Below are 24,577 nucleotides of genomic sequence, written 5' to 3' on the forward strand. Positions count from 1 at the left end.
CTCTTTTAGGCACTTTATTAGGCCTCTCATGTAGACCTTCCATAAGACTTTGCAGTAGTCCTACCTTTCTAGGCATTCCATATGACATTCCTCTACAGGCCTTTCATTATATCAGTAATAACAGGTTTTTGTACAGGCATAAGACCTTCGAATAGCCCTTCCAAAGTAGACCTACTAATAGCCCTTCCAAAGTAGACCTTCTAATAGCTCTTCCAAATTAGGCCTTCTAGAAGCCCTTGCAAAGTAGGCCTTCTAGTAGCCCTTCCTAAGTAGGCCTTCTCTCAGCCCTCTAACAGCAGCGAGTGTGCAATGCCTTGGCTCGCAATGACACGCCGTGTAAAATTGAAATGATTTTGCAATGCGGCTAGAAGTCCTTGTGTCTGCAAAAGAAGGCCTTTAGGAAGGCCTCTTTACAGCATCTTTTTCCCGCTGGGAATAGTCCAAAGTCCAAACAATTATATTTAGATGTATGTACATATGTATGAATGTGTATATATTTCTAGTTGTTTGCCTGTATGTTTGTAAGCATAGAGTCATTGCTGAAGAGAGGGTGGAAGATGGGAGAATAATTACGGTATACAAATCTCATTTAATAATATAACATATTGTACAGTTGTTATGTACTCACTGTTTTTGTGTTTGTTGCATTTGTTGTATCACTGTTAGCTAATGTTGACATTGTTGCTGTTGCTGTGATACAATAATCTCTGGAAATCATTGACTATATAATGTATGCACGTGCTAAACAACCTTTAACACATTGTACAATGTACATACACACAATATTAATTGACAGCTTTTTTTTGGTGTTATTTTTGTAGTTTACTATTTTTTTGTTATTGTTTTGCTTTTGGTTTTATTATTTTGTTAAAAGTGTTGTGCTGTTAATCTTTTATTAATTACTTTGTTTACGTTTTCTTTAATCTTAAGCAAATAGACAACAGTTTATTTTTAATAGTTTTTTTTTTAATTTAATCAATATTCACGTTTTATTTTTCATATTACAGCTGTAAAACCTTTACACGTGACATTAACACAGATTTTTTTTTACAATGTCATGACTCATTCTTCAAAATAAATAAAAAAAAGTTCTTTAAAAACTTTTTTGTTATTACAAAAAAAAAAACCGAATTATTACAGATTTAATTGAAGTATCTTCTTTACTTTATCTAAAGTTGCTGTTTGAAGCACTGTTCTAAAACATACTAAATCATTTGCAAGCTTCTCCAAATTATGTTTGCTGTCAACTTTTTAGCACATTGTAACAGTTGTACTAAATCAATTTAAGTAAATTGATTTAAATTGAATAATATGATACAGTATCATGTTGTAGCGGCATAAATCCCTAACTACTTTAATAGAGTGCTGTGTATCTATGAGATAAACACTGGATTTTTTAACAAGAAATGTTATTTAAATAAAAAAATATGATATGTATAGGATGGATGATATACTTTTTTGCTTTAATTCTTTGAATTAATATAAAAATTAAACTTACAATACATGTTTGTGTTATTAATTTGTTACAAAAAGAACTTCCAACTTATTTTCCATTTTCTTCTTCCGTTTTAATGCCAGCAGCAGCCTCAGGTTCATTGCTTTCTTCTTTCGATTTTTCCTCTAAATCGTGTTTAAGCTCTAGAGTTTCTTGCTCCATGGGTTCTTGTTTAGGTTCCTGTGGTTTTTCTGTTGTGTTTGTTTCAACTTTTTCTTTATTCTCTTGTTTCTTTTCAGTTTCTTCCGAGCTTTTCCTTTCGAATAGTACAATCATTTCAGTGTGTGTAGTGTGAGGAAACATGTCAACAGCTACGGCTGTTACTGGATAAAAGGGTTCACCTTTATATTGTTTCGATTCGGGACGGCCCAATTCGATCCAGTTACGTTGGGCCCTATGGGGATTACATGAAATGTATACCAAACGCTTAATGGCCGAGGCAGCTCGTATGGCCAGAATTGAGCGATTGTCTATAGAATATATTTGTAAATTTTTAAATTTTGTAACCAAACATTTTATTTTCAAAATAATTTCGAAGAAATAATTTTCGATTTCGAAAAAAGTTTACAAATTATTAAATATCGGTTTAAACAAATTTTTTAGAAATATTTTTATTTAAAAAAATAATTTTTTCAAATTTAATTTAATAGATTTCTGACCAAGTTTTTAATTTATTGCAAAAATATAAAAAAAAAATAATTTTTCCAATTTTTTTTTGAAAAAATTTGGAAATAATTTTGATTGAAATTAAAACTTTGAATTTAATACAAAAATTTTCGATTCCGATTCAAAACTATAATAAATTTTTTTTTCCAAATTTTTAAATATTTTTTTTTTTTGGAAAATTTTTATTTTGAAAAAAAAAATTTTAAATTTCGAAAATATTTTTTTTTAATGTTGGTAAAATTTTCTATAATAAAATTTTTTTTTAAATTTTTAAATATTATTTTTTGGAAAATTTTTATTTTGAAAAAAAATTAAAATTTCGAAAATATTTTTATAAAATTTTCGATTTCGAAATTTTTGATTTAATTTGAAAAAAAAGTTTTTAATTTTGCGCAAAAAAAATTAATAAGACATTTTTAAACCAAAACCATTTCTCAATTTCCAACAGATTTTAGCTGAACTTTTCAATTTCTGAAGAAAAATTAAAATTTTAAAAGAAATTTCCAATTTTTAGAAAAAAATTTAAATTTTTAGAAGAAATTTCAAAACTTTTAAATTTTCAAAATTAAAAATCTTAAATTTCGAACAAAAATTTTAAATACTTACGCAATCCCGCTCTTGGAGGATCCACAACTGCCACCAAATCCAAAGGCTCTCCCGGTGCAGTACCATACACCACCTCCTTCACCATCGACTGTATATAATCATCAGCATTGCCTGTATAAAACTTACAATTTGTAATACCATTCTTCTCGGCATTATACTCGGCATCCTTAATGGCATCTGGTATGATTTCCACACCCAAAACCTGTTTACAGTGTTTCGAAAAAGCCAAAGCTATGGTACCGGTGCCACAGCAAATATCTAAAACTGTAGAGTGAGCTTTAGGTGCCGCCAAATCAATGGCATTTTGATATAAAACATTGGCACTGGCTGTGTTAATTTGAAAGAAGGCCAAGGGACTTATTCTAAATTCCAAATCTTGTATGGAATCTCTTATGTGTGTGGTACCCGATAAATGTGTGACCGGTGATACCATTTGTCCCACTTCGCGATGTTTAACATCTTGATAATACAAAGAGGTGCATTTGTATTCTTTACCCTCATCCTCCTCGTCCTTGTAGGATAAGTTTTCATAGTATTCTATTAACTCTTTTTTAACTTGTTGCAATTCCTCCTCTGTCAAATTGGAGGTGTAGAGGCCTGGTACCAGCATAAGTTCATGGGTGAGCTTGGAAGTGCGCACCATTATTTGCCGGAAATGGCCAGCATTGCCCTCGGGATTGAAAGGTTCAAACTTGGATTGTTTGACAAAATCTTGGAACGATTTTGCCGCCCATTTGGCTGCCTTGGGAATGTGTGGCAAAGACTCTACTTCCGCTACTTCCACTGAACCATCAGCATAACTGCCTAGGCGGAAACCTACCACAATATCACCATTACTATTTTTACCCACCGTAAATTCATTCTTATTGCGATAACCGTCTATTTGAGGGGAGGCTAAAGCACCTTCATATTTGAAATTCTGTAAATAGGGTTTGGCATCTCGGTTGATTTTTTTCAAATCTTGAGTAAACTTTTTGATAAGCTCTTCCATTTCGTAATATTTCTTTTTTAGTTGCTCTTCATAGCTTAAGTGGGCCAAGGGACAAGTGGCATCGGCAGAAGTGCGTTGTTTTTTGTTGTCGCCAGCACGTCCTTCGTCAGCTTGGCCATCTTCTTTCCTTTTCCTTTGCAAGGGATCGGCAGATGCCTTGGCCACCTGAAATTGTCAAATAAGGAAGTATTACAGATTATTTAAATTGATTATTAGATTAAGTAAAACTTACCGTGGCTTGCAAGACTTTGCCCTTCCATTTGTAGCCATTTAACAGTTGTATGGCTTTTTCCTGATCTTCCTGACTGCGAAAGCATACAAAAGCGAATTCTTTGCGCAAGGGAGATTTCACTTTGGCCATATCCAACTTCAGTTTGTTTTTCAGCAACTTTTTAAATTCCTAAACAAAATTTTAAAACCTATAAATTGTATTCTTCAAAACTTAAATTTAAAAAAAACTTACTCCTATGCCAAAGTAGCCCAAATTCCGCACTTCAATTTTGTATATTTCTGAAGTAAATTCATTGCGCTGCAAGTAGCCAAATTCCTTGCCGGTCTCCTCCTCTTCCTTTTCTTTAGTTTCTTCAGTGGCAATTTTCTCTGTTGTAGTTTCTTTTACTTCTTCATTTTTTTGTTCTGTGTTGACCACTTCTGCCTCAGCCTCCACTTGTTTCACTTCTTGTGGCTCTGGGTCCATTTTTATTTTAATAAATGTTATACAATTTATAGAAATGTGAACAATTTGTGAAATTATTAAAAATCTTTGTGACAAAATATGATGAACAACACGTGTCAAAATGTTGAATGTTTAGAAAAAGCGGGTGAAAACAAAATAACGAAAACGATAGTGTTACCAATACGATTTACATATATATCAGGGATGGAAAAGTTGATGCATTCTTACTTTTATTTTTAATACTATTCCATATTAATGAGTACCAGAGCTCAAGATTTATTTGATTCTTTAAACATTTTCAGTTTAAAGTATGTATAAGAATATTTTCTATAAAAAAATCTTGTGTATAACATTATTTTTATAGTACTCCGAGTTTGGAAAAACTACAATTTGAATATTATTTTTATACCGAACAAAATTCTCATTTTCCAATATAATCGCTTAAATTTGGAATAAATAAAAACAACGAACAATAAAAAATTTACAAATTTAAATATAAAAAATTTCACTAATCATTTTCATTAATTTTTATTATATCGACGATTTATTATCGGTTTTTATCATACAATAATTGACAGATGGAATCAAAAAATTTAATTTTCCAAACTAATATAAAAGTTTAATACATTTTAAGCCAAACTAAGTCGGAAAGTAATATGAGGTGAATAAAATTTCTTAGCTCATAATGTTACTCAAAATTTTATCAAATAAATAAAAATTTTGACAAAATTAAAACAAATAAATAGAAAATGTGATAAAATATGTTGGTAATTTGTATTATTTTACATTAACTTGTTTTTGAATCCCTAATAAAACGCAAATATAGTTATACAGGCTGACAACCGTATAATTTGTTGATATGTATTTTGAATTTTCTAGACAATTTGTCAGAAATCAAAAAATAATTAATTTGACACACCATTATTATAGAATTTTCTCACCATAGTACTTTATTGAAAGCGTGTGCCAAACGGTAGCACACGCTTTCAATATCAAAGGAATTTGTATATTAAAAATACAATAGACAAAAACTTTTAATTTCAAATTTGTCGTCAGAAACCTTTACTATATAACGCCTACTATGACAACAAACAACATCTAGTTGGCAACGCATTTCATAGAATCCCCAATCTGGCAACACACAATCGTACAATTGTCAAAACCGGCTGAGTGTTGTGCAGAATTTTTTGCAAAAATTTTAACGCTGATCTGCGAAAAAGAAAATAATTCTTTTATTATATTTACTTTGACAGACGTAAAGGAAAAATTTACACAAAAGTCTATAAATAATACCAACAAAAGCCATGCCTCAAATGCCATTACCTCCTTTGGCCCAGGTAAGTCGTACTGGCAAAAAAAATAAAATTCTAGAATAGCAAAGATTTCTTTGTTGTCTTACCACAAATTTGTTTATTGTTTGTTAACCTTTTTGGATTGCATTAATAGAATGCTATCGAACCGATGCAAGTTGATGCCCCAATGGAGGATAACGACAACAACGAGGAGCATCAATTAGTTGTTGAGAATCCCACATTGGATTTAGAGGTCTATGCCAATTCGTATGTGGGCTTGGCCCGGTTGTATAGAATGATATTTGTAGCTGATGTGTGCCCCTCATTGCGTTTGGAAGCCTTAAAAATGGCCATTAACTATGTCATGACCACCTACAATGTGACCATGTATCAAGTTTTGCATAAAAAAATGAATGATGTGTATGTCAGCACAAATGGTGGTGGCGGAGCCGGTGGTGTTGGTGGCAATGGTGGTGCGGGTGGAGGAGGTGCTGCTGGTGGTCTGCCTGATATAGCTGCTCAACCGGTCGTGGCTGGCCAGGCTCAAGACTTGCCGGTATTCGATCAGAACTGGGTGGAAAGTAAGAGCAAAAAAGCTGCCCTTAAACTGGAAAAACTTGACTCAGACCTCAAGAACTTTAAATCGAGTTCTATTAAGGAGAGCATACGCCGAGGTCATGATGATTTGGGTGATCATTATCTAAGTTGTGGTGATTTGTCCAATGCCCTCAAATGTTATTCCCGTGCTAGAGATTATTGCACCAGTGGCAAGGACGTGGTCAACATGTGCTTGAATGTCATCAAGGTGTCGTTGTATTTGCAGAATTGGTCACATGTGCTGAGCTATGTGTCCAAGGCAGAGAGTACACCGGACTTTAACGAATGTTCTAAGGACGCAAATCAGGTGGGATTACTTTTTATTAACATTCGAATTATTATATTTTTTTTTATTAATTTATTAAATTTTAGGCTGTTCTAACACGTCTAAAGTGTGCGGCTGGCTTGGCCGAATTGCAAACCAAAAAATATAAATCGGCTGCCAAACATTTTCTGTTGGCCAACTTTGATCATTGTGATTTTCCCGAAATGATATCTCCCAACAATGTCGCCATGTATGGGGGTCTCTGCGCTCTGGCCACCTTCGATCGTCAAGAGCTGCAAAAAAATGTCATCTCTTCTAGCTCATTTAAGCTCTTCCTAGAACTAGAGCCCCAACTAAGAGATATTGTTTTTAAGTTTTACGAGTCTAAATATGGTTCATGTCTAAAGTTGCTCGACGAAATCCGTGACAATCTATTGCTGGACATGTACATAGCACCCCATGTCAATACATTGTATACAAAGATTAGGAACCGTGCTTTGATTCAATATTTTAGTCCCTACCTTTCTGCCGATATGCGCAAAATGGCCACTGCCTTTAATCGCACCGTCGAGGCATTGGAGAACGAGGTGATGCAGCTGATTTTGGAGGGACAAATTCAAGCTCGCATTGACTCGCACAATAAAATATTGTACGCCAAGGAGACTGATCAACGTAGCAGTACTTTTGAACGGGCCATTTCCATGGGCAAGAAATATCAAAGACGTTCACGCATGTTGGTTTTAAGAGCCGCCATACTCAAAAGTAATATACATGTTAAGGTGGGTAAATATCTAATTGAAATATAATTAACAGATTTACAAAAAAAAAAAAAACGAAATTATATGATTTCAGAGCATACCTCGTGAACACACCGACTTGTGTGTTGCTGCTGGTTCAAGTACTCCTACAACAGCTAGAATTTAAAGTTAATTATATGTTCGTCGTTTGCTCCTACTCACTGATCCTGAGGATATTGTTTGAAAGAAAAATTCATTATACATTTGCATAACAACTTTACTTTTATTGTGTATTCTAATTCTGTTGCGATTTAAAAAATTCCTCCATTTTTTTTAAAAAAAAAAGATGAAAGTGTTTTTTTTTGAGTTAAAAAAAATATATTGTTTTTCATATTGAGGTAAGTAAAGTTCTATATTTAGTTAAATAAGTTGTGACTAAAAAAATATTTTTTACTCAGTTGGGTTAGATTTAGGTCTTGATATAATTTTGTATGTGGTAAGGGCAAGCGCGGATCCAAAGGGGGTGAATAGGAAATTCCCTCCCCCAAAAAAAAAACCGAAAAGTTTTCATATAAAAAAGGAATAAGAAGAAAAATTTAGAACAAGTTTATGTATAATACGTCACAGCCAAATATAGCTCCCTTACTTGTTTTTAAATGTCTTTTATTGAAAACAAAAATATATTGCATTTGCAAATACATAAAACATTTGCATGTTTCTTATCCAATATCCCCAATAAATTTATAAATTGACACTTTTTTTAACTGCTATAATTTTCCAATGAAAATATTAATAAAAATACACTGTAAACATATTCCTTTGATGGCTAACAAATCCAAAACTTACCGCCTATTATTATTATAGTGATCCCGACGGCGGGGAGATCGGCTGCGTCTTATCTCACGTCTTTCATCTTTTTTGTGGCCATTTCTTTCTTGCGATCTAGAACGTTGCCTTTCCCGTGAGCGTGAACGCCTTCTCACTGTGCGATCTCTTGACCTAGAACGCGATCTATTGCGTTTGTCTGCTTCATAAGTTTTCTTATCATTGCGCATTTTATCTTTCTTTCGTTTGTTAGTACTTTCTGTGCACGACGACTCATCTGAAGAAGATGAAGAGTCATCTGAAGGCGTCGAAGATTCTGATTTACTGCGTGATTTTTTATGTTTTTTGTCTTTTTTCTTAGCTTGTTTTTTACGTTTATCCTCCTCTGAATCACTGTTATTCTCATGCTTCTTGGATTTTTTCTTAGACTTTTTATGTTTTTTAATTTTGCCATCTTTACTTTTCTTAAGCTTTTCAATTTTTTCCAATTTCTTGAGCAGCTTTAATTTCTGTTCCTTGCTTAAGGATTTCAAGAATGCTTTTTCCGGATTTCCCTCTTTATTCATTTGGTCGTCAGCATCCTCCGGGTCACTAGGCACCAGAGCATGCCGTTGATTGGTGCTATTTTGCAACTCCATGGCTGAACGTTTCATCATTAGACCATCACCTTTCATTTGTTCTTCCAGTACATTTTTCTCCATTATGTCAGCCGCCTCTGCCTCTGAATGCAGTTTACGAGCTTCACTCATGGATATGCTGTACATGGTACATTCCTTGTCTGTGTTAATATGGCCCCACTTGTGGCACTTTATACAGCGTACATTACGTACTTGTATGCCAAAAGGTTGATCTCTAATTTCCGTGTCACCCTTACAGTAAGACTCACGTGGAGCGTTATATTTGCGCTGCCACTCAAATTTGTATTCCGGTTCATTGTCATCTTTTTCGCGATCCTTTCTCACGCCCGGCGGCGGTTCATACATGAAATTAACACTCAATTTGTCCTTGCTCTCCTTGCTAAGCATGGCCTTGTTCTCATGCAAATTCTGTTCCTTTTCATATTGATTACGCAGCTCTTCCTGTTTCTTTTTGTAGGCCTCAGCTTGCTGTTCAGCCATCCATACCTGTTTGATGGAAGGTAGAGTAAAAACTTTAGTAGATGTTTATTGTTTTTAGAGAAACACACTTACCCTTTTCAGATTATCCCTGGAGGCAGGATGGAAGAACTTTTTACACATGTAATTGTTAAAACCTTTACCCATTTTTTAATATTATTGGTTTTATTTTTTACTAAAAATTAGTTTTCGTAGATTTTTTACAAACGTTTGTATCGATAAAGAAAAATATAAAAACAAAGTAAAAAAATGGTGAGTGCGTCTCTTACAATCAGCTGTCAGTTAATATAATTATAGTTGGCAACGCGGAAAACAATTTTTTTATGAGGGGCCATATTTAGGCGTTTTTATAAATTTAAACTAACTAAAATATTATTTTGATTACTAAACCTATAATGTTTTATGCAAAATTAGCTAAATTAAAGTTTGTATACTAAGCTATTATTATAGACACTGTAGATATTTAATGATAGACATTTCAAAGACCTTTCCAACGACGTATATAACATAGAGAATATACATAGAGCGGAAACTTTGCTGTCAAAGACCTAACTCAGTTGTCAGAAACCTGGTGAGAATGTATTAGTAGGAAAAACCCCAGCGGGAAAAAGATGCAGTAAAGAGGCCTTCCTAAAGGCCTTCTTTTGCAGACACAAGGACTTCTAGCCGCATTGCAAAATCATTTCAATTTTACACGGCGTGTCATTGCGAGCCAAGGCCTTGCACACTCGCTGCTGTTGGAGGGCTGAGAGAAGGCCTACTTAGGAAGGGCTACTAGAAGGCCTACTTTGCAAGGGCTTATATAAGGCCTAATTGGGAAGAGCTATTAGAAGGTCTACTTTGGAAGGGCTATTAGAAGGTCTACTTTGGAAGGGCTATACAAAAACCTGTTATTACTGATCTAATGAAAGGCCTGTAGAGGAATGAAATATGGAATGCCTAGTAAGGTAGAACTATTGCAAAGTCTTGTGGAAGAGCTACATGAGAAGGCATAATAAAGTGCCTAAAAGAGAAAAAAAGCATTAGAAATTAGGCATCAAAGGACGGCCTATGAAAAGTCGTACATTTTAAAGTTTTATAGAACGTCTACCATGGAAGACCTATTTAAAGTCTTATTAGAAGATCTGAAATAAGAATAAGAATTAAAATCAAGTTGTTTGTTTAATTTTTTGAAACATGATAATTTCTGATTACATACTTAAAAAGCAACAAAAATAAATAAGAAGCCACATCAAGCAATTTATTGTTGTAAATTTTGTAAAGAGAGTTAATCAAAGAGATGCAGAGTATTTTATTTTTTGATGGAGACTATTTTTATTTAACCACATGTTATTAGAAGGGAATTCATAGGCCTTCTTGAACATCTTCTAAGAGCAGGCAGTGTGGAATTAGTATCGGATCTTTTAGAATGTGTAAGTATGCCTTTTAGAAGGCCTACAAACTGAAGTCCTATAATTTTTTCCCGCTGGGACTATGTGAAAACAAAAACATCACTCGTAAGTGTGAATATTTTGAGTAATTTTTTTGTTTGAGTTTTTTTCTAGTTTCCGCTCTATGTTTCTCTATGGTATATAATACCATAGAAATTCGGACAAACAATGGGCCAAAATCAGGAAAAATATTTTTTAATACAAATTTTTTTCAAACTACAATTTTTTAATACCAAAAATAGTTTTTCACCTGAAAATATTTCAGGAAATTCAACCAAAATTGTTTTATATTCTTGCAATAATAAAAAACTTTAACAAATTAATTTTTACATATTTAATTCAACGAAATGAAATTCTCAACCTATTAAGTTCAATGCACATATTTCGTTCATGGTTTTAAATTATTTTAGTGATTTTCTATTGCTAAATTTAAGTTATGGCAACTCCAATGACTTGTTTTTCTTATTTTGTTTTGCTCATTTCGTAGAAAAATAACTGTGATTTTTGTAACTAGAAGAAATGAAAAGCTATTTTCTTGAATAAAAATGGAGGAACTTAATTATTCTCCAGGAGATTTAACTCACGAGGACATTACCCAATTATCACCAGAATATTTGCAAAGAAAATTATATTTCCTAGTAGATCAACTTAAGTCTATGCATGCCAATTTGCCGGAGTAAGTTGGGGACAAGAAAACAAGGTGGTCTTATTGATATTTTAACAATTTGTTTGTTTGATTTCACCAGAATCTACCACACACGCATTTCCTATGAACTGCTCACCGAATTGGCCAATTCTCTGCTGAACGATACAATTTTCGAAATAGTCAAGGGTTTAATGGAAATCCAACATGTAACCGAAAAGCATTTACATCAATTGCGCGAACAGGTGGAGAATGAGTATGAAATTGAGGTACAGGAATGGATTTCGAAAATTAATGATCAAGAGGAGTTACAGCATATATTGCAATTGATGAAAATCAAACATAATCGTAAATTAAAAGAGACTGATATGAAATTGATTGCTTTGTTGGATCAAAAGGTGCGCGATCAACAGTCGACATTGCATAAGGCCGGAGTGGCAGGGTTCTATGTGACAGACAATCCCAAAGAGATCAAGATACAAATGTTTCTATTGGATTTTATTTTGCGTTTATCGAGAATTAAATTTGAGCCGAATAAGTAATAAAAAAAACAAGGTAAATGGAAGTTTTTTTTTAATTGTGATTTAAGATAAATATTAAGGGATTTTGAAAAGACTATAGGTATAAAATCTATTAAGTATAAAAGTTTAGGACCTAGCTGTTGAGAAATACCTTTAATTGCATTATAAATACATATCAATATCTTTAAAAACAAATATTGATTCAGAAACAAGACCGGAGAACAATTATCAAAGAGCCCGATTCAGAAATACGACTGGCAATAAATTTTCAAATGCTTGTATAAAAATCATTCAGTTTTTAAATAAGTTTTGAAAGTTTTTCATAGAAAAATTTGAAAATTGTTTTCCATTCGTGTTTCCGAATCAGGGCCATAGTTTTGTATGACAACCCCTCAAAAATTATTTGAAAACTGAGTGGTTTTCACACAAAACTTTTAAAATTGTGTTACGTTCATGTTTCTGAATCAGGCCCTAATATATTTGAAAATTAAATTAGGAATTATAAGGCTTTTGATAAAACAATTGAAAAACTATTAAATTCCACACAAAGTTCATTTAGTAAAACTTTAACTTTATTAATCATTTATGAACTTCTAACGTCAGTTCTTTGTTTAAAAATTGCTGCCATAAAATGTGTAAATTTATCTTGTCACAACAATAAATAAAACATTTATTACATTTATTGTTAACACTAATGATAGTTATCAGTTAATTAACAAAGTCAACAGTTGTTAAAACAAAACGTCAAAGGAAAATCAAACCAAAAATCATTCTATAATTAACACGTGTAAGCAAATATTATAAAGAAATCTAATTTGTAATTGACATAGAGTGGAAACTAGACAAATTAGTCCTCCATTACAACCTCAGCAATATAGGAATTTAATTATTTGTTTATATAAAGTATATTTATTTATAGTATGTATAATTTAATAATACAATCATCACAATGGTATAACTATTAATTATAAATTTAGATAGAATATTATATTTAGTTAAAGATTAAATACTAATTAAAATAAAACTAAAACTTAACAAGTTAAAAGAAATAAAAAGAAAAAAACAGGAAAGCAAAGAAATTAATACATGAAAAAACAGCCCTTATTAGCAAGAGTTGCAATATTTCTTGAGTTTAACATCTACAACTAATTTACAGCGTCAGCAGTACAGACCCTGGCCCTCGTTCTTTTCTATATAATAGTTGCAATAATCTTTTTGGGTGGGCGTCAAACCCATTTGTTCAACCTCACGCTTAAATTGCTCTACGCCCCCAACACCAGCCAAATAACCATTGAGTTTGGTGGCCACATATGAGCTACGCAAAAGTGTGGAATTTAAATTGAAGGTTTCACACAAATCACGGTGGCCCTGCAGGCGATACTTTTGGTGATAGCTGCATAAAAAATTTAATTAATATTGTTTATTTGTATTATAAAGAGAGCTAAGCTAAACTTACTCTTCTGCTGGAAAGAAATTAGTTTTGGGTGAAATTTCCGTACGTATTACTTCGGGAGCCCTTTTAATTTTCTCCTCCGCACGCGATTCTTCGGCAATTTGTTTCTGCTCCTCATCGTGATACAAAATCAAAGACATATATTGTCTTTTGATGACAGTACACAAACCATACTCATGGTTATTCCAGAAGAGATTCAACAACTGTTTGTAGCTTATAATCTCAGGATCATAATCAATTTCTAAAACTTCGGTGTGGTCACCCCTATAGTGTTGTGAATTTGGGTTAAATGACAAAATTATTGAAAGAAATTAGTTAGTAAGCGTGATAGATAGCAACAGAGAGAGAGAGAGCAAAGTTAGATAAGCGATAGTTGGTTATTAACAAACAATAATAAAAGGGTGCACAAGTATAAGATAATAAAATAGATAGAAATAGAAAAAGATTAGTTAAAATTTGTTCCGTGGCATACAACTTACATATTACGGTACGTTGGCTGATCCTTAGAGCCGCCGGCATAGCCCACAGTAGTGCGCAAAATGCCCCAGGTACCGCCATACAAAGACTCAGCTCCCCAGAAACAGCCCATGCCAAAGGTGGCAGTTTTAAATGGTCTATCCAGTTTGTGCACCGGTGTGATGTTCAATTCTTTTTGTTCATTACGCACAATACTCTAAAATAAAATAAATTTTATAAAAAAGTTAGTTTTGATTTGAATTATTTTTAAAAATAAACAGAATTTACATAAAATTTAAAATATTTATTTAAAGAGGAGCCATTGCAATCCTTCCACTCATTGAAAAATACTGCCACACAATCAAAAATTGAAACCACTAGCAAAACTGATAAAATCAACAAGTATTTTTGGTTCATGTTGCCTATTTTAAATTCTTTTTGTTTAACACTCCAGAGGAGTTACGAACTCTTCAATAGTTTTAATAGAACTAAACATTTTGGGGGACGTACATCAATATCAAATCAGTCAATATGTTAACAATTTATGGTGATTTGTTTGACGAAATCATCAACCAGGTTCAATGCACGTATGCACTAACAATATTTCTTTGGAATATTTAAGAGATGACAACTTAATAGCACCAACTATACGGGATTGTAGTTTTTTAAATCATAAAATATCAATTATTACTTTAATTATTTATAATTATTGTAATAAATCTTGTTATTTATTATAATTCTCAAAATCCTGCAAAATTTAGGTTTGATTTTTTATTAAAATGAATCATTTTAACTAAATTTCTCTATATTCCTAAGATATTTTACAAAATATCCTGTATTTGCCTTAAAATTGATAACAAGTGTGTAGTTGGTTGTCTTACTCACTCACAAAACGTGTGTGGGAAAAACAAATAATAAAAAATAAACAAAACCAACGTCATATGGTTTTAAGAGAATAACGGCAAAAGAGAAATTAAGAGCTAAAATACATTAAATCGGCTCTTAAGGAATGTCTGTAAATGCCAAGGTCGTTGAAATAGAAATATTAGCTAAGTTTTTTTATTGAATTACGTAGATTTTTTTTGCATAAAAACTTAAAATTATTAAATTTTGTTTAAATTTATTTAAAAATAAAACCAACTTGCTTTACCTTAATACAACCCGGCTTTTGCAATTTAGCTAAAAAACGTTTGTACATTGTATTTTAAACAAAATTTTCTTATAAAAACCACCAACTATCACTAGTAGTTTACTACAACTATTCATTAACTCAATGTTATAATGACTCAGGTTTTGTAAAACAAAATATAAAAAAGCTTTTATTCCAAACCTTTAAGCCCTCCATGTCCGTAAGAAAACCTCTTGTTTGGACAATTACACCCATTACACGTTTAAACATTTTTAAATTATTTAGTTTCAGCCACCGCAACCAAACCACTATTTTTATGTTACTAATTTCTTGTAAATTCTTTAAGCTACACGAGTATGAGGAGGAGAACTTGTGCCGGAAGATGTTTGTTTAAAAATAATAATAGATTTTCTAACAAAAACAATAATAAACACACAAAAGTGAGGAAGGAAAAGCTTTTTTATTTCAATTGTCAGACAATGTGTCTGTGTGCAATGAGTGCTGCTCTTGAATTTTAAAATGGGGGGTTTAATAAACTTATTGAAGGTAAAATTAAATTAGGCAAATCTATGTGAATGTGTGATAGTTTCTTTTTTGGTAATTTTTCTCTTGATTTTAAAAAACTTTTGATTTGTTTTGGGATTTTTTATTTGAGGGAAATTTGTGTTAAATGCATAAGAAAAAATGTTATTTTAAGTTAGGGAACAGTGGGCTGTAATGAGCAATTGTATGTTTATTTTCTTTTGAAAAGTTTTTTTTTTAAAAAATTGAATATTTCAAAAAAAAATTTCAATATAAAGAATTCAAAATTCGTTCGAAGTTTTTTAAAATAATTTTGATTTTTTAAAAAAAAAATTTAAATAATTTTGATTTTTTAAAAAAAAGTTAAATAATTTTGAATTACATATTCGAAAAAATTAAAGATATTTTAAAAATTTTGAATTTTTTGAGAATATGGAAAAAAATTATTTTCAATAGATTTAGAAAAAAATATTATATTTTGAATAGATTTGAAAAAAAAAATTAATTTAACAAATGTTTTGGAAAAAATTGTGAATTTTTTGAAAATTTAATTATCTTTTTATAACAAAAAAAGATTTGGAAAACATATTTTAATATTTTGATTTGAAAAAAATTTAATGATTAATTTTTTTTATGAAAATATTTGAAACTAATTTTGAATTTTTTTGAATAAAATTTAATTTAACGATTCTTTTTTTACAATTTACAAACATTTTGGAATTTTTATAAAATATTTGTAAAACATTCTTTAATATTTTGAAAGATTTGAAAAAGAAAAAATATAATTAACAACATAAAGAAACATTTTGAAATGAATTATTATTTAAGATTTTCGAACTTTAGATTAGTAAATTATTCAAGATTAAAAAAATAAAATTTAATTGAAATTTTTTGAAAAACAATAACTTTAGAATTTGCATAAAAGTTTTTTGTTTAAATAATTCAATTATTTGCATTTTAGGAAACAAATGTTAAGTATTTTCAAACAATTTTGAACTTATTGAAAAGTTCAATTTAGAAGTTTCCTAAAAATATTGAAATTAAAAAAGGCAATACCGAATCGCTGTTGGCATATAATCCAATAATTGTCGGAATCGGTTTTGAAAGTACATTGGATCTAAAATTAAATTCTTTATCGATTAAACAAAAAATTACATTGGATAACATAAGTCAAATGTATTTTGTTTGTTGTTTTCAAAACTGATTCTAACAATGATTGGATTCTACGACAACCTCGATTACAAAACTTTATAGTATTTTTGAAAATACTTGCACAAAATTTAATTTAACTAACGGAATTTTATAGAATTTTTTAATAAAAATTATGAATTTAAAAAAATATGAATCTTAACAGATTCAAAACAAAATGGTTTGTTCTTAAATGTTTTCAATAATTTATATCTGAACCTTTGCAAGGAATACAAATTTGTTTATCAAAGAATATTTAAAATTTAAAATCTATTATTCACTTAGATTTGAGCAATTGGAAAAGTACAAGTTTTTATAAACATGATAATTAATACTAAATCTTATTTAATTAAGACTAGAACAGTTTATTAGGTTTATTTTTTGTTTATGAAAATCAAAACAAAGAAACTTAAAGTCTATATAACGGGTTTCAAAACAAAAAAAGAAACGTCAATAAATTTTAACTGAAATTTATGACACTCCAATGCAAATTTTATTATTTTATTATTATTGTTTTGGATAAAATCGTAATTAATACACACAAAAATTATAAAAAATAAAAATAAAACAATTTAGAATTTACAACAAACGGCTTTATAAATTTCTTTATTAAAAGATAAGAATTACTTTTAATAAATTGTTTATCTAAATTATTGTAATTAAAATTTTACTTTCCTTGTTATCTTATGGTTTTAATAATAACTAAGAAAATTATTTAGTTGTAAATTTAAAATAGGTGAATAAACTTATAATAATTTTTTTTTAAAAAAACAAAAGCAATTTAAACTTACCAAATCCTTGAGTTGTGGCACATTAATATCTTCAGGATTAATAGCAATAGAAGTCATTTTAGGCGATTTTATTTAAAGTATTTTTTTAAAAAAAAACTATTTTAAAAATTTAGCTTTTTGTTCACTGTGCTTAAAATTTTGTAGCTGATCAAGCTACAAATTGTATATTTACTAGTAGATGTTTATAAATCAACTGTTAAGACAATTTCTTATGCTGGCTCTTTATATACCCAACGCTGCTGATCTATGTTGGTTTTTCTTTTTATTTTTTTTCTGTTGAAATAAAGTAACAAAAAAGCTCTTGATGTATTAAATAATAAGTGATTATACTCTTTCGTTTTAATCAATTTAAGTGTAAGTGTAGAGAGAGAGAGTGTAATAGCTTAAAGAGTGATTAAGAATTATAGAGAAATTGTGTGCTAAATGTGAGAGCTCAACTTTAATCAATATGTAACTATAAATACTTGAAATTATTGCATTTTTGTTAGAATTATTGAAAAAAAACAGTACAAATATCTTTCCTCTAAATTCTGTGTAAAATCTTTCAATGTTATACATATTTTGATTTGAAGGCTGGTCAAATTTGAGGTTATGGAATAAATTTGCTTTAAAACACTCTGTTTTTTGACAAAGATCAGTTTTATTGACACTAATGTAAAGTAGAAATATGGAAAATAATAATGTCCGCAAAGGTCCGCTCTTTCCATAAAATTTCTAATCAATTCAGAGCTTCGATTGGTTGTGGTTTGTTCACGTGGTTGTGGCCTTTCAAATGGCCTCGATTATCTTATCAATGCAGCACCAAATTTCATCTGTCAGAGCATCGAATAGTTGTGGTTTGTTCACGTGAACCCGGTCCTTAAAAAGGCCCCGAGAGAAAATAGTCCAGAGGTGTTAAATCATAAGAAAGAGGCAGCTAATTTCTGTTGTCAAATCGAGAAATTACGCGATGGGGAAATTTCTTAACTATTCTTTCGATTCGAAAAGAAAATCCTTCGTATTTGTGTGCTTTACACATGGAAATTCGAAAATGTTTTCTTTCTTAATGAATTACACAAGAGTGGCGCCGTCTTGCAGTAACCAAAGTATGCTTTTACACAGGGCAATTTTTCTTGCGCAAGTCTAGAGTTTATAGGAGAGAGAGGCAAGAAGAAAGAAGAGGGGTACACACTTGCTTGTACTGGCAAGTCTCTTCAAATTTCTTTTGTTTTCTCATTTTCAATATGGCGTCTATTAGGTTTTGACATACAAAATTGCTCACAGACTTGCTGTGTGTAAACAGACGAGCAAGTTTAAAAGGGAATCGACGAGACTTGCTTCAAGTAAACTTGCCCTGTGTAAAAGCAGACTAAGATCAAATTAGCCACTAAAGATCGGTTTTCTCACGAGAATTGGATCTTCGCTCCGGAACTACCCGAGTCTCACTCAGGAAAGATTGTGAGCTGTATCAAGCGGAACTTGTTCCCCACCGAAGAACTCCAACAACAACAATAATCTAACAGTTACATGGCCTTTGAAGATTTCCGATTTCTAATTTTACAGAAAATATTCGAGAGGTGGTAAATCACACGACCATGGAGTCCACAGGTTCATTTCTCGAAATCAAGTTATCAATAAATCGATGGTTGTCGTTGGCTTATTGCATCTAGCATCATCCTGTTGAAACCACATCTCACACGGATCAATGCTTCCATATTTTCAAACCAAAAAAATCATTGATCATACTGCGTTAACGATCTTTATTGACCGTAAAGCACCGGCTTAATTTTTGAAGAAATAAGGTCCGTATGTCATGTAGCATCATCCTGTTGAAACCACTTCTCGCCCGTATCAATATCATCCATATTTTCAAACAAAAAAATCATTGATCATGGTGTGTTAACGATCTTCATTGATGGTAACGCGAGCTCTGGCTTCGTTTTTGAAGAAATAAGATCCGTATGGCATGTAGTGTCATTCTGTTGAAACCACTTCTCGCTCAGATCAATGTCATCCATATTTTCAAACAAAAAATCATTGATCATGATGCGTTAACGATCTTCATTGACCGTAACGCGAGCTTCGGCTTAATTTTTGAAGAAATAAGTTCCGTATGGCATGTAGTGTCATTCTGTTGAAATCACTTCTCGCCCAGATCAATGTCATCCATATTTTCAAATAAAAAAATCATTGATCATGGTGCGTTAACGATCTTCACGAGCTCCGGCTTAATTTTTGAAGAAATAAGGTCCGTTTGACATGTAGCGTCATCTTGCTGAAATCACTTCTCACCCGGATCAATGCCATCCGTATTTTCAAACAAAAAAATCATTGATCATGGTGCGTTAACGATCTTCATTGACAGTAACGCTCCGGCTCCGGCTTCGTTTTTGATGAAATAAGGTCCGATGATGCCCAAGAAGTTTGTTCTTTTTCAGTTAAATCAGCAAGTAAAGCATTTGTCTCGTTTACAAAGTTGGCAGTGACAACGATTTTTTTATTTATTTTTTTGTGAATATGAACCGGCTTTGGCCTCACGTACTAGTTATCAGATTTAACAAAAACAATTATATAGTCAGCAAATACTACGACTCTATTATATATTTTCAATACGTACAATCTCTAAAGAGAGTGAGAAAGCAAGATCCAAAGACAGAGAAAAGTTGCTTGACTAGCATGTGCTGGTTTTGTGTGCACAACGTCTAAAATAAATAAACAAAAGAAAAAGCAAACAAAAAAATATAAATACTCGCAATTCATGATTTTGAAAATTGTTTACAAAAAAACTGCATATTTAAAAGATTTTTGAAAAATTGTTTTCTATATTAAAAATCCTTTATTTTTAAAGGACATGCTGCTTTTTGAGCTCGTCTCTGTTTACAGAATCAGATTTCGTTTGAAGCTTAAAAATCGGAGCAGAAATAAAGAATTTACAGAAAATTGGCATTTACTACTAAATGGCTTTATGGTTTTTAATTAAATTTAGGCCATATATAGTTTGGTGCATGTAGTATTACTGTGCCAAATTTCATCCAATTCTGATTATTAGTTTAGCGGCTAGAATTTTTGGAAATAATTTCGTTATACAGCAACTAAAATCTATAGCCAGTTGACAGTGTTTGTTTTGAGTAACGCGTCAGTGCTGAGATATGCAATCAGCTGTGCGGCAGCAAAACTGTTTTGGCACACTTATCATTCGTTCAATGGGTGTTTAAAAGGGTCTGGGGAACACCAAGCGGTAGGGGGAAATCTATATGCTTTTGATATGTTTGTTTATTTGGGTTTTATTATTATTTTTTTTTTTACTTAATTTTTATTAAAGTTTTTAATTTAAATATTGTACATATCAAATAGTAAATTAAAGTACAATAGTTTGAAAATAGTTTTGTGGAGATTAGAAATGATTGTTGTTGGTGGCAGCGTTATCACGTGAACTTAAAAATTGGCGAATTTATATAAATTTCTTAATTTATTATTGTTATTATGTATTCTTTTTCTTAATTTTTAAATTTAAATAAAACGTTACTTATAATTGAGCATTCATTCATTATTTTCCTGTAATCTCTTGTTATGCACTTATTTTTATTATTTTAAGTCAAAATATTTGCTTTATCATTTTTAATAAGAAACGCGTTTTGCTGTAAATTTTGCATAACCTAAATCAATGAATTTGCAAAAAAACAATAAAATAGTTTAATATAACATTTTGCGCAGTTTTTAAAAAAAATTTAGAACATCTCCTCAATGTATAATCAAAAGGGTCCTTGATTATTTGTAATTAAAACAACATAATTTCAATATATTATCAATTTACAAGGGAACTAAACAAATGTAATTAGAATAAAACAAGAAATAATATTGAATTTCAATCATGACTGATCGTTGTACTCGTATCTTTTGGTCAAACTCTTCAAAAATTTTAACTGTGTTTAAATTATCTCTCCATTATTGCTGTTGTACTCAATTTAATTTATTTTTGGAAAAATACCAAAACCAAAACTCGTACTTGTAGTACTGTACATACTGCATATCTTGAGTATTGGTCCAATATCAATGACCGACAGAGCAATATACTTACATATGTACATATGTGACTGATATTAATGTATTTTGTTACTAGGGATGTTCGAAGATCCGAGGCGAATTAATAAAATATGGTGGCAATAAAACAAGATTTAGTTGAATTCATTTGAAAATACACAAATAAATTAATTTAAATTACAACTCCAGAAGGGGACACGGGTCCAAAAAAGAAAATAATTTTCAAACAGAACAATCCATATTCGGTTGAAATAACTTCGACCTGCGGGTTGCCAAAAATTACGAATTTCCACAAGCTACGCCTGAAACTGTTTCCTTAAGGTACAGGCAAATATTTCACGAAAAAGACGTAACCACACAAAACAAATATTTAATTTTATATTATTTGATGCTATTTGACCTTACAAAACACTTGTAAGGGTAAACAACGTCAATCAAATTTATGCTAAACAAGTAAGAGAGCTATATTCGGCTGTGCCGAATCTTATATATCCTTCACCAAATTATATTCAAAATAAAAATTTTAAATATTTTAAGGTAAACAAAATTTATTTTTTTACAGTTTTTTTTTTGAAAAAAAAATTTCGAATTGTTTTTTTAAATTTTTAAATTTAAAATTTTTTTTTTAAAATTTTAAAAATTTCGAATAAAAATTTTTTTTCCGATTTTGAACCATTGTAGGTCCAACTTACTATGGTCTTATATACGTCGTTGCAAAGGGTTTTTGAAATATCTATCATTGGATATCCATATTGTCTATATTATTGACATAGTAATCCAGCTATAGGTCAAAAATCGAGGTTGTCCTGGTTTTTTCCTCATATCTCAGCCAGTTGTGGACCGATTTTTTAAATAGCAAACTTCTCGAAAGCATATCTGACAGAATTATTGGATCCCGAGGATATCTGGGGTCTTCAGAAAATTGATTTCAACAGACGGACAGACAGATGGACATGGTTTAATCGACTCCGCTATCTATAAGTATCAAGAATATATATACTTTATAGAAAAAATATAATTGAGCATGGTTACTGTAACCATTTAAATAGTGTTACAAGATTTTTAACAATATTATAGTCACAGTAACCATTTACATGATTGTGATAACCATAATATGGTTAATTTACGATTCACATGATTGTATCAACCATATATATATAGTTACAGTAAACAAATATATGTTTGTGGCAACCATATTTATGATGAATAATTTTATCATATGTTGTTCTCAGATTATGATAAGCCTTGAGCAGAGAGCACCATAATATGAAAAGTCCTTCATCATATGAATGGTTGTCACAAACATATATTTGTTTACTGTAACCATATATGTATACGGTTGATACAATCATGTGAATCGTAAATTAACCATATTATGGTTAGCACAATCATGTAAATGATTACTGTGACTATAATATAGTTAAAAAAACTTGTAACAATATGGAAATGGTTACAGTAACCATGCCCAACTATATTTTTTTTCTGCGTGTATACCCTTCTCACGAAGGTGAAGGGTATAAAAAGTGGTTACGCTATTTTGAGTACATATTTGCCATGAGTGACTCTACCTTTAGACGTAATAATGTCAGATGCCCAGCAAAAAAAATAACTATTCCCGATTCCTACAAAGCCGAATTGCCTCGTATAATTTGCCGTCAAAGGAGTTAAGCTGTTTACCCTCGTGCTTTACATCTCAACTTGTTAAACCCTTCACTATGAGTGGCAAGGGTATATATAAGTTTGTCATTCCGTTTGTAATTTCTACATTTTTCATTTGCGACCCCACAAAGTATACATATATATTCTGGATCGTTATAGATAGCGAAGTCGATATAGACATGTCCGTATATCCGTCTGTATGTTGAAATCAACTTTCCGAAGCCCCCAAATAACTTGCAAACATGATTGATACATCAATATATCGGGAATTCCGAAGCCCCCAAATAACTTCCAAACATGATTTATACATCAATATATCGGGAATTCTTCCGGATCGGTTGCTAATTAAAATCGAGAAAATCGGCTGAGGTATAAGGAGAAAACCGGGACAACCTCGATTTTTGGCCTATTTTTTATCTATATCTGGTCATTAATATAGACAATATGGATATCTAATGATAGATATTTCAAAGTCCATTGCAACGATGTATATAAGGTTATAGTAATTTGGACCTAGAATGAGTCAAAATCGGAAAAAATATTTCATAGCCCGAATTTTTTTTTAAAGAAAAATTTTTTTTTTTAATAATAAAATTTATTTTTTTTAATTTAAAAATTAAAAAAAAACTATTTCGAAAAAAAATTTTTAATTTTGAATTTTTTTTTAATTTTGTATTTTAAAGTATAATTTGGTGAAGGGTATATAAGATTCGGTACAGCCGAATATAGCTCTCTTATTTGTTTAATATTTCATTTTCCAGAAGTTTATAAAATAGTATATTATACGATATCAATCCGATTGCTTTGAACCGATCGTTGTTGCCTTCCGAATAATATTCTGCTTTAATTTCTAGAATATCATTCGTAAAACAATCCAACTCCTAAAAACTAGGAAGTCCAGTTACTCATATAATAATTTAGCAAAGTTTCCAAAATATAAGATATAGATTGTTATAAGATATATATTGCCTTTTATCCGATAGTTATAAGTTTTGAAATATATTTTGCTTTAGTTTCTAGAATATCATTCGTAAACCAAACTTTCCAATTATATATTCGTATATCGTTCGTAAACCAAACAGATTTCTAAATCCATCTTTGTTCTGCTAATATTTCTCTGTAGTTTCAGAAATATTTTAGGATTTCAAATAGTTTTTTTTTTGATCTCATTCGTTATTCGTTCTATATTTTGCTAACGTTTTTGCTGAAATAAATAGCAACCGAGCCGGAAGAACTCCGGAGATATTGATGTATGAATCGTGTATGTAAGTTATTTGGGGCTTCGGAAAGTTAATTTCGACAGACAGACACACGGACATGGCTTAATCGACTCCGCTATCTATAAGGAACAAAATACATGGCAATTGATTCTCATTAATTAGGTCTTTGACAACAGACTTAGGTTTTTGCCTCTCAGTTATCTATCTAGTTATCATCTATGGTTAATGATACGAATTTTGCATGCAGCCTTTTATAAATTTAAAAATTGATTATAAATAT

At 30.9% G+C, this 24,577-nt stretch overlaps 5 protein-coding genes across 8 annotated transcripts; 2 read left to right on the top strand and 3 right to left on the bottom strand.

Annotated features, from left to right (window-relative positions):
* Window positions 1-1,435: 1,435 nt before the first annotated feature.
* On the bottom strand, window positions 1,436-4,482 carry LOC135953486 (tRNA (uracil-5-)-methyltransferase homolog A). Its single transcript, XM_065503413.1, has 4 exons — window positions 4,222-4,482; window positions 3,991-4,158; window positions 2,768-3,923; window positions 1,436-1,965 (listed from the first exon to the last, which is right to left on the bottom strand). The coding sequence occupies exons 1-4, from the start codon at window positions 4,453-4,455 to the stop codon at window positions 1,544-1,546; spliced, it is 1,980 nt and encodes a 659-aa protein (XP_065359485.1). The 5' UTR covers window positions 4,456-4,482; the 3' UTR covers window positions 1,436-1,543.
* Window positions 4,483-5,578: 1,096 nt separating this feature from the next.
* On the top strand, window positions 5,579-7,677 carry CSN1b (COP9 signalosome subunit 1b). Its single transcript, XM_065504256.1, has 4 exons — window positions 5,579-5,771; window positions 5,881-6,630; window positions 6,696-7,367; window positions 7,441-7,677. The coding sequence occupies exons 1-4, from the start codon at window positions 5,739-5,741 to the stop codon at window positions 7,510-7,512; spliced, it is 1,527 nt and encodes a 508-aa protein (XP_065360328.1). The 5' UTR covers window positions 5,579-5,738; the 3' UTR covers window positions 7,513-7,677.
* Window positions 7,678-8,105: 428 nt separating this feature from the next.
* LOC135953487 (corepressor interacting with RBPJ 1) lies at window positions 8,106-9,488 on the bottom strand. The gene is made up of 2 exons (XM_065503414.1): window positions 9,341-9,488; window positions 8,106-9,274 (listed from the first exon to the last, which is right to left on the bottom strand). The coding sequence occupies exons 1-2, from the start codon at window positions 9,410-9,412 to the stop codon at window positions 8,168-8,170; spliced, it is 1,179 nt and encodes a 392-aa protein (XP_065359486.1). The 5' UTR covers window positions 9,413-9,488; the 3' UTR covers window positions 8,106-8,167.
* Window positions 9,489-11,187: 1,699 nt separating this feature from the next.
* Window positions 11,188-11,898, top strand: gdl (gonadal protein gdl). Its single transcript, XM_065504691.1, has 2 exons — window positions 11,188-11,371; window positions 11,442-11,898. The coding sequence occupies exons 1-2, from the start codon at window positions 11,241-11,243 to the stop codon at window positions 11,878-11,880; spliced, it is 570 nt and encodes a 189-aa protein (XP_065360763.1). The 5' UTR covers window positions 11,188-11,240; the 3' UTR covers window positions 11,881-11,898.
* An 842-nt stretch (window positions 11,899-12,740) lies between these two features.
* On the bottom strand, window positions 12,741-17,559 carry MsrA (methionine sulphoxide reductase A). Of its 4 annotated transcripts, none has more exons than XM_065504690.1 (4): window positions 17,399-17,559; window positions 13,804-13,985; window positions 13,316-13,576; window positions 12,741-13,252 (listed from the first exon to the last, which is right to left on the bottom strand). In XM_065504690.1, the coding sequence occupies exons 1-4, from the start codon at window positions 17,453-17,455 to the stop codon at window positions 13,018-13,020; spliced, it is 735 nt and encodes a 244-aa protein (XP_065360762.1). In that variant the 5' UTR covers window positions 17,456-17,559; the 3' UTR covers window positions 12,741-13,017. The 4 variants fall into 4 exon arrangements, with proteins under 4 accessions (XP_065360762.1, XP_065360761.1, XP_065360760.1 ...); XM_065504689.1 differs by having other exon boundaries at window positions 13,792-13,985; XM_065504688.1 differs by lacking the exon at window positions 17,399-17,559 and adding an exon at window positions 14,057-14,211.
* Between the last annotated feature and the right edge of the window lie 7,018 nt (window positions 17,560-24,577).

Source organism: Calliphora vicina, chromosome 3 (assembly GCF_958450345.1).
Source record: "Calliphora vicina chromosome 3, idCalVici1.1, whole genome shotgun sequence".
Lineage (NCBI taxonomy): Eukaryota > Metazoa > Arthropoda > Insecta > Diptera > Calliphoridae > Calliphora > Calliphora vicina.